This window comes from Penaeus monodon, chromosome 14 (genome assembly GCF_015228065.2).
Source record: "Penaeus monodon isolate SGIC_2016 chromosome 14, NSTDA_Pmon_1, whole genome shotgun sequence".
NCBI classification, from domain to species: domain Eukaryota; kingdom Metazoa; phylum Arthropoda; class Malacostraca; order Decapoda; family Penaeidae; genus Penaeus; species Penaeus monodon.
The window spans coordinates 9,671,250-9,681,249 of NC_051399.1; the positions used below are offsets into that span (position 1 = coordinate 9,671,250).

The following is a 10,000-nucleotide window of genomic DNA, read 5'->3' on the forward strand; positions in this document are numbered from 1 at the left end:
TCATCGTCCTAAATGTACAAATCTCCAGAAGCGGTAGGGACCAAATGCTTCCTTTAAGGAATCGATGCCGATTTCCGTTTAAGAACAGGTATGCAGTCTATAATCTGAATAAAATAAGCAGTGTGCGGCATCATGGAGTTAAAATTGTCCGTTTGTTGCATTTTTTTTTTTTTTTTTTTTTTGCATAGTAAAAATGAGAAAGTGTTAAAAACAACTTAATCAGAGTTTCACTGGCAGAAAAATATTATTTTGCCATGATTGCAACAAAAAATAACTCATGGCATCTCCATACATCCACCACGGCATGTACATACATGCCCCCGGCAGATAGTCCCGCCATGCCATGGCATGTGCGTACATGCCACCCGTCAGGAATGGGTTAAAAGGAACCATTCATTTGATGCAACCGAAGATGGCACACACACACTTGCCATGTCCTCAGTGAATTTGATTATCACTTGTATTTATACATAGATGGCTCAAGAAATGCTTAGTCTGACTTACCTCACCCTTTCTCTTGATTCTTAGAAACATTTCATCTTATTTAACATTGCTATTAGTATTGTTAATAACAGTGCAATAATGTTCTTGTCAATAATAATAATAATAACAACAATAACATGGGGGGGGGGGGGGGTCAAGAAAATCAGGTGAGAGCATGTAGACGACTACTTAACTCTTTAGTGGCTGAGCACTTGTGAAGTCATTTGTGTAGATGTGTTTCATGAACTCATACTATAGTGAACACATTTTTCTGGTGACATTGGGTTAAAATATAGAAATTGAAAATTATATGAATAACTCAATTTCATGGCAGCTGATAAGAGAGGAATGTCTTACCGAGTTGTTTCAGGACGAGGGTCGAAACTGTTAGCTCTTTTTAACTCCTTTTCGAGACCCTCTCTTGCTGCTTTTAATTCTGCCTCCAGCTCCATTCTTTTGGTCTCGGCATCTTTTTTTTTCTTTTTGTAACTTTCCAAAATCTGATCTAACTTGTTTGTCTCTTGTTCACAATCTTTCACATTTTTCTGTTATAAAAAAATAAAAATAAATTAAATAAATTGATAAAATAATTACTAAATAAATAAATACATTATACTAACAGTAATATATTATATATAATCTTTCTTTCAACATGGCACAGTTTTCAAACAAGATTCTGTATCATTAAAGAATTCTATATTTCACCTTAATATTTTCTGCTTCTTGTAGAAATTTACTGTGCTCTTGTCTCAGCATATCATATTTAGAGGAGGCCTCTTGATATTTCTCTTTACTTTGATTGACTAAAGTTCGAACTTTTTCGGCCTGTGAAAATGAAGCAAAAAAATTAACATGATCTCATTTTCTACAATATACAAGAAACTCATTTCTACTAATTGTATAACTGTATACACAAGGAAAAAATCAGAAAATATACACACCTGTCTCTTTTATTTATATTACTAAAAGTAAATTATGAAAGGTGACCTACATGAGCTTCAGCACTTTCTAGTAAAACCTCCTGTTGCCTAATGTCTTCTTCCAACTGAGATACATCAGGAGGAGCTGGTTCCTCTTGGTCCTGGAGCACTCTCACCTGTCCGCGAAGCTCTGTAATCTTTGCCTGAGAAGGAGAAAGTGTACATAATTATTAGTGTCACATCTCTTAATCATTAAATCTATCTATCTATCTATCTATATATATAATATATATATATAATATATATATATATATATATATATATATATATATATATATATATATATATATATATATATATATATATATATTACACACACACACACACACACATATAATGTATTTATAAATAAATATATACATTTTATAAATGTGTGGTGTATATGTGTGTATGTGTATATATAAGTGTGTGTGTGTGTGTGTGTGTGTGTGTGTGTGTGTGTGTGTGTGTGTGTGTGTGTGTGTGTGTGTGTGTGTGTGTGTGTGTGTGTGTGTGTGTGTGTGTGTGTGTGTGCTCACATACGTGTATAAAATGAACATATTATTCATTTGCAAAATTCAAATCTTACATGAAGTCTCCGGATTTTCTATTTTCTTGAGTTTTGTGAAGAAAAATTTCCTACTAATGCTAAGTTTTTGACAAAGTAATAAAAAAAATTACCTTATCTTTTTGCATCTTTCTGTTTGACATGTGAATTTCATTCTGAATTTGTTTCACTTCAGCTTCAATTTTTTTTGCCTTGCATGAATGCTTCTTTAATTCTTCCTGCGTACATTCAATTTCGGATTGAAGGTCACTGCAAGGATAACATCATAACTCATGTATAATTAGTATTACTGATGCCTTAAGAAGAATAAAGCATATGTATCATGACCATCTCTTTTATTCAAAACCATCTTCAAATACTAATCAATTTCATTCTATAATAAAGATATATTACCTGATTTTCTGTTCAACTGAGACCTGCAGATAACGAGCTGGTTGTTGACCTCTTCCTGAATAGATCCGGTAGTTTGGATCAGGGTAGTAAGTATCTCTATTGAGAGTGTAGGCAACTTTACAATTTCTTGGTACACTGAAAATAAAAATAAGTCAATAGTATTAACAGAGTTCATTTTCATATCACTTCATAGAATCTTTTAAAGAATAAAGCTAAACTTGCATAAAGATTCTTTCTAGGGAAGACTTTTCAACCAGTGAGGTTTCTTAAGTATCACAATGAAAAAATTCCATTTCATCCAAACCTTATTAAAAAAGAAAACACCAGACTATTCACTTTTTTCAAACACACTTCCTTTCCCTTTCTCTTCCCCCTTATCAAAAGTGATCACAGGACTATATAGAAAAGAAAAAATCCTTACGTTCTCTGATCTTTTAGAAGTTGTCCAGCCTCTTGTGCTGTTGGAATGAGCAAGATGGATTCCACTTGCATTTGATCTATGAGTGTGTTTGCTACGACTGTATCACTCACATTCAACACTGACCACAGAGATGGGTATCTGTCTGACTGCACCTCAAACTGTGATACATCATGGATCTATGCAAAGAAGAAAGATTAATCTTTATCCCTGCATGGCAATAAACATAAGTATATATAGATGTACATGTGTGTCTGTGTGTGTGTGTGTAATATATATGATCTATGTTATACATATATATATATTTATATATATATATATATATATATATATATATATATATATATATATATATATATATATATATATATATATGAGTACTACTACTCGTGAAAACAGTTATATATATAAATAAATAAATAAATAACAACCCTCCCTGACCAGGACTCGAACCTAGGTCACTCCGGGTATGAAACCGAAGGCCAGTGCTAAACCAACCATGCCACACGACCCACTAAAAGGAGTGTGCAACTAGGATCTTACTAGCTCCATAGACATTACCTGTCAATGTGGCATTGCATTATTCCATCTGTCACAGTTATATATATATAATCTTATTAATATGCAAGCAAACATAATACTGAAAATACACTAACTCTTTCTCTAAATCTTGAAACAATGATGATAGGTTTTGGGGCTCCACGAAAGTTAACTCTGTTCAGAATCTGCTTTAGAACATGACAATCCTTCTGATTATTGACACAGAAGCTATTGATTCTGTTTGATATAATTGCTTCTGCCACATGTCCCCACTGCTGATCACATAGTTTGATAAAGGCACCTGTAGAGAAATGAACTCTGATCAGTCATGGGTATGCATAAGACTTTTTATGGTAACAGTCAAATATTTCATTCTGAATTAATCAATCTTACAAAGCATAATGACAAATCAAAATTTAAATCAAATAAGCCTACCAAGTGGTCCAACAGGTTTGGCTGAGAACATCCCTTTTTTGTGTGCAATATCAATCTGCTTCAACACCTCCGGAACCCATGGTCCGTAAACAGTAAAAACGTTACTCTGCTGGCCACGGAGTTCTATCAGTTCCTTTTCTAATCTGGCTGAAAATGTATCAATAATCACATTAATCTAAGATAAAATAGCAACAGCATGACTAAAACTCTAAGATCTGCAGCATTTGTCATAAGTTCTAAGTCTTTATAAAGCTCAATATCCAGTAGACCATTGAGCTACAATGTTGTTGTTCTTCTTCTGCTCTAGGTATACCCTTGAATATGCCTCAAATAGCTTTTCATTGAAATATTCATAAAGCAAAGTACGAATTTTAGGCTTAGTGGCAAAAATTCAACTTGGTCCTTTCTACCATCATCAACATAAATTGCCACATCTTCCCTTCAAAACGTGTAAAAATTCAGCTATTTCCCAATGGTTAAAAGGGGGAAGGACAAAAATAACATACATTATATATATATATATATATATATATATATATATATATATATATATATATATATATATATATATATATATATATATACAAAATATATATATATATACATATATATACATATATATAATATTTCTATATATATATATATATATATATATATATATATATATATACATATATATATATATATATATATATATACATATTATATAGTATATATTATATATGTATATATATATATATATATATGTATATATGTATATATATAATATTATATATGTGTGTTTGATATATATATGTATATATGAGTACATATATATATATATATATATATATATATGTCAGTGTAAAATGAACAGCTATCCATATTAAATATGAAAGAAGTACAACCCATTATCTATGGTCTGTAAATACCTGGATCCATGGTTAAACCAAGAAAGAATCACTCTAGCCATTTCTCTATGTTCTGGTATTAATTACACAGTAAATTTGGCACTATAGATCTACAACTTATGTATTTGATGCTTCTTCAAGAGATATTTCTCTCAACCTTATGTCCATTTATTAATCATTTGGTTGATGGTATCCTCTTCCAGAAACTGTTTTCGTCATCCTTCTTATGTTCTTTATTATTTCACTGTGATTGAGATCCCTTCTTTCACTGTGGATTTATTATACTCCAAATTTCTTCTCTAGCTTCTTTATTTACAATTAACTGCAATAACTTGTCTGGTGAATAAAAATCTTAACTCACAAGAAATCACTTGGATGTAATTTATAAAATCTGCATAAATGTCTGAGTATTGTTTTGTGCAATGGCTTCACTAGTGCTTAGCCACCAAGTGGTCAAGTAGTTAGTTGTCTCACCTGATTTCACTTCTTTTTTTTCTTTCTTTCTTTTAACTAATGCTATCAATATTGATGCTGTTATTATCATAATAAACATCAGACTTATTATAGCATACCTGACATTACTAACAGCAATATATATATATATATATATATATATATATATATATATATATATATATATATATATTTATATATATATATAATTTTTTTTTTTCTTTCTTTCTTTCTTTCTTTCTTTTTCTTTTCTTTTTTCTCCCCCCCCCCCTTTTTATATAAATAAAAGAAAAGGGTATACATGTGATACAAGCAGTACTATTAATTACCTCATTGGTGACTAAGCCATGTATGTAGACTTAATAAATCAACCACACAGTGGGAATGACATATGTATATAGCATCCAATGTGTCATCAGGCTAACAGAAGTAGAGAGTATGAGGTAGTCATTCTGGTACTGTTTAGCAAGTTTCTTCCAGCTACACCTCCCAAACCCACAAACATACACATACCCCTTTGTCTCTCTAAGGCAATCATCCAAGTGGACTCTGATTTTTTTCTTTTTGTGAATGGTTAAGTGGGTATAAAATAAGAACTCATAATTCCTGGCATATTCATTTTCCTCCAAACACCATAATTCCCCCACTCACTTGGTAGTCTCTAGTTTCCCTAAACCAATCACATGAGTGCCTCCTATCCTTGAACACAGTAGGTTTGAAATAAGAATAAGTAGTAAAGTTTTATAGCTTTCTATTTACTTTACTAAAGGATAATAATAATGTGGCATGAAGAACTCCTTGAAACAATATCTTATACTTTGTACTGCTCCAACAATATTATACTTCATATTTTCATACCATGATTTACTTGTATCATAGTACAGTGACAATAGGGGCAGAGAGTGGGGATCTGTTGTTTCAAACTTGCAATTCAGCTACCACTTTCAATCTATATCACTCTTTTTCTCTCCCTCCCTCTCAATCTCTTAATAATTTTCTCTTCTTCCCTCTCTTCTATACATGTAAGAATATATTCATACATTAACTATCTGTAAAAAAGATGTATATATAAAATATATATATATATATATATATATATATATATATATATATATATATATATATATATATATATATATATATATATATATATATATATATATATATAAAATGAAACCTGAAACGTTTCATTTCTATCTTTGATTTCTTACAATAAAATCCTTACACAGCTCACTGTCCTGCACCCAAAAGCTTACATTTCAATTACATAATTTATTTCAGATGTATGCACTTACGCACTGTGATCCTTCTCTATGGCTTCCTTCAGCTCAGAGATATCCTTTCGGATGCTCTTGACCTTCTTTTCGGCTGTGGTGGCCTGCATTTGCTGGTCCTTCAACTTTGCCTTTGCCTTTACCATCTGCTCATTGGCTGCCTTTGTGTCTTCGGTTTGGCTGGAGAGCTGGTGTGTGCGGTTGGCTAGTTCTTCCTGAAGCTCTCTGGGTCAAGAAAGTTTTTTTTTTTTCCCCCTTTCTCCAAAAGTGTAATACTAAATTTCAAAGTGTAAGAAGACAAAGATGCCAAAAAAAGGGAAAAAGAGAATAGACTTAAAAATGGGAAAATGAAGAAGGCAAAACAAGGGAAAGAAAGGAAGAAACAGACTTAAAAAAAGGGAAAAGGGAGACAAAAATTGGGAAAAAAATACATATACATGAAGACAGAAAAATATAAAGAAAAGAAAGATGACCATATTCCATCAATGCATGATCCCTTACTTGTGCTGTTGCTTCTCCTGCTCAAAGTTAGTTTCATAAGATTTTATCTTCTCCTGCAATTTATTACATAATGTTTCATGGGCCTCTACCTTCTGTGCTGCAGCAGCTTCTTCTTTTTCTGCATCATGTACCTTTAAATAAATGTATATGACAAGTGGATTTACAATTATAAAAGACTACTTGGAGGTTACCTTATGTCAACTCTTATGTTGATATATCTATTTCTGGTAGTAAATATAATGCAAACTAAATAAAATAGAACAGTGCCTTACCACAGCCCACATCAATTCATGCCTTAACTCTTGAAGTTTGTTCCGCTTCTTAGTGAGTTCCTCGCTAAGGATAAGACGAGAATGCTGTTCTTCTACTTCTTTCTTCAAAACAGAAAGATCCTAAAAGGCAAGGCAAATAGCCATTACAATATTGCCTTCAATTATATTAAGTGGAAACAATGGCAATAGAGGCAGAACACTAGGAACAAGATGTGCTATAAGTACAGTTAAATGGGACAGTTTGGATATCCTGCTATTGGAAATTCATAACATTCTTATTTTCCTATTTTCATTTTGGACTGGAATAATAGCAACATTTTAAATATGTATGCACACAAATCATATATCCAATTTCCAATCTCTTACATATAACTTTGTCTGTTTATGTCACTTTAATCTTCATAGCTAGTTCTCCCTTTCCCCTATTTAACTCTCTTAGTGTTTGAAATACTCCTTAAGCATTGTTTTGACCCAGTGCCACCAGGTGGCACATACGTAAATGCCATGGCATGCCTAGACTATATTCCATGTGGCATGTGCATATATAACATGGTGCACCAATCCTGTTTTCCTGGGGCATGTATGGTAATGCCGAGCACGCTATGGTGACAACACAATCCCCCAGCAGTGGGGTTTGTGCTACTATGAATACAACCCGGGAGAGAAGGCTTTAGTATTGGGAAACCACCTGGCAGCATTGGGTTAAAATATCACCATAATGTACTATATAAATGTAATCAGAAGCTCAAAATATGCATTGCATGAGGAACAAATCAGGACCAGCTTTCCCTTCAGTGAAAATTAGTACTGATATCATTCACTTATTTTGTTGTTCCTAACATTATAAATCTAATAAAATGCTCAAACTCTTACCTCTTTCCTGCCTACAACAGTTGCTACAGATGAACTTAGTGCTTCTTGTAGCTGGCCATAATCATCCTTCATCTGTTGTAGCTGAGTGGCCTCCAAGAAAAATTTGTATAAATCATGAGGATCCTGGAAAATAATAACATAATATTGCAGTCTTGAAAGTAAAGATTAATTACCTAAGGATATAAATACAAAAAATTTCATATCAAGTCTAATAACAAATGCAATACAAACATGTACAGCCGCCAAAAGAAATATCTGTACAGGAGTAGATGAAACCAAAATGACTGTTCAGAGCTGATTCCGAAAGGTTGGTACTTCCTGTTTTTAAAGCTCAGAACATATTGAGTTTCATAATGTGTTTGAAAAATGTTTTGGAGCTGATGTGGCAAGGGTCTTGTATAATGGCAATATTAGCAAAGGAAACCTCAGACTATTCATAGCATCATAAATGCACTTTACACTGAGGGTTAATCAAGAGCCAGAATATCAAGAAAATTAGGTATTTCAAAGCCACTGTGTCTCCATGGATCACGTAACTGTCATTCTAAACTATTAATCAAGTGTTATATGAGTCAAATAAGAAGCTTACATTGAAGTGTATGCATTTCATGAGGTAATGAATTATCTTTTTAGTTATTTATTTTCATTATTTTTAGAAACAGGCCCTAACTGCTGCAAGGGATGCAGACCCCTTTAGTTCTGCTGGCAACATCTGGCAGGACTTTGCATTATGCTGCAGCAAGCAGACTGTCAGAAACTGCTGGGCTGTTTGGGTGGATACACAGCAGTGGGGTCAGGGAAGTGATGGATGTTGGGCCCAGCAGATTTACTGGGTATACCTTTGTGGAAATCCTGGATGAGATGTCTCTATTGCCAGTGAGGGCTGAGTCAGAACCATTTTCCCTCATCCAGGATAACAGCTCTGTCAGCAGTGTCATGGAGGTGTTTTTTGGCAACACCCTGAGATTATGCTGTGTCACATCCACCCAAACAGTCATATATCTCAATCCTGCTGAGAATGTCTAGGGAGAGACTTCTCCTAGGATTCTCCTATTACCACTGCCTGAGCCATTAAACCCAAATGGTATGGATGGCAGGAATACATCCCATGACCAATGCAATATAAGTTCATTTATTGTATTTACACATAGATGGCTCTACAAGTGATTGGTCACCAAGGAGTCAGTTATTAGTCCTACCTATATCACCTGTTTACCCTTTTCCTTGATTTTTGGAAAGTTTCTTTTGTCTATATTTATTGTCTTTAATGTTACCCAATTTTAATAACAATTTGATGATCATAATATCAGTAATAATAATAATAATAACAGTATCAATATCAATAGTATTAGAAAGAAAAACACATTTTTCCACAATTTCAAGGAATGGGGAAATCAGGAGCAGTCACTAGGGCCTTCTGATAGACTCCTTGCTGGGTGAGAACATGTGCCACCTGTAACAAAATTGACACAAAACTACCGGAGACGGTACATAAATCAGTAGTCAATGGATTAAGCATGGGAGCAACTGCAATCTACAGATGGATGCCAGTTAACAGCAGCATTTGTGACATCCATACTATGTAGACTTGCCAGCATTTGCCAAGTTGGTGGTAGTAACACAAAATATTAAGAGTATAAAACTCTAAAATTTCCTCTTCAGTTTGCTTATCAGACATCATCATCACCATGGAATTTATTTAGGACTTAAGTTACCTGGATCCTGCACAATATTATGTGAGCAGGAATACCAATATCAGGTTGAATTCAGAGCAATTTTTTCCACTGTTTCATTGTTGTATCATATTGTTAAGTCAGAATGAGTAGAGATATTTTTATTAACGAGTGTACAATACTTAAAACTGTAAAATCTCACCGTAGACTTGAGAAATGAACGGGACATATCTTGATTCAGCACAGTCACAGGATTTTCTACTTGCAA

General features: G+C 33.2%; 1 protein-coding gene across 1 annotated transcript in view; it reads right to left on the reverse strand.

Moving 5' to 3' along the window:
- Nucleotides 1-10,000, reverse strand: part of LOC119580565 (structural maintenance of chromosomes protein 6-like) — a 25,272-nt gene that overhangs the window by 5,919 nt on the left and 9,353 nt on the right. The window contains exons 6-21 of the mRNA XM_037928680.1: nucleotides 9,935-10,000; nucleotides 8,060-8,182; nucleotides 7,187-7,306; nucleotides 6,915-7,045; nucleotides 6,433-6,638; nucleotides 5,899-6,049; nucleotides 5,791-5,838; nucleotides 4,163-4,235; nucleotides 3,797-3,971; nucleotides 3,478-3,662; nucleotides 2,825-3,000; nucleotides 2,404-2,538; nucleotides 2,124-2,259; nucleotides 1,475-1,606; nucleotides 1,189-1,308; nucleotides 841-1,028 (exon numbers count right to left, since the gene is read on the reverse strand). The exon at nucleotides 9,935-10,000 is cut by the window's right edge and continues 56 nt beyond it. Coding sequence (XP_037784608.1) covers nucleotides 841-1,028; nucleotides 1,189-1,308; nucleotides 1,475-1,606; nucleotides 2,124-2,259; nucleotides 2,404-2,538; nucleotides 2,825-3,000; nucleotides 3,478-3,662; nucleotides 3,797-3,971; nucleotides 4,163-4,235; nucleotides 5,791-5,838; nucleotides 5,899-6,049; nucleotides 6,433-6,638; nucleotides 6,915-7,045; nucleotides 7,187-7,306; nucleotides 8,060-8,182; nucleotides 9,935-10,000 — 2,165 coding nt within the window. The remainder of the gene's footprint in view (nucleotides 1-840; nucleotides 1,029-1,188; nucleotides 1,309-1,474; nucleotides 1,607-2,123; nucleotides 2,260-2,403; nucleotides 2,539-2,824; nucleotides 3,001-3,477; nucleotides 3,663-3,796; nucleotides 3,972-4,162; nucleotides 4,236-5,790; nucleotides 5,839-5,898; nucleotides 6,050-6,432; nucleotides 6,639-6,914; nucleotides 7,046-7,186; nucleotides 7,307-8,059; nucleotides 8,183-9,934) is intronic.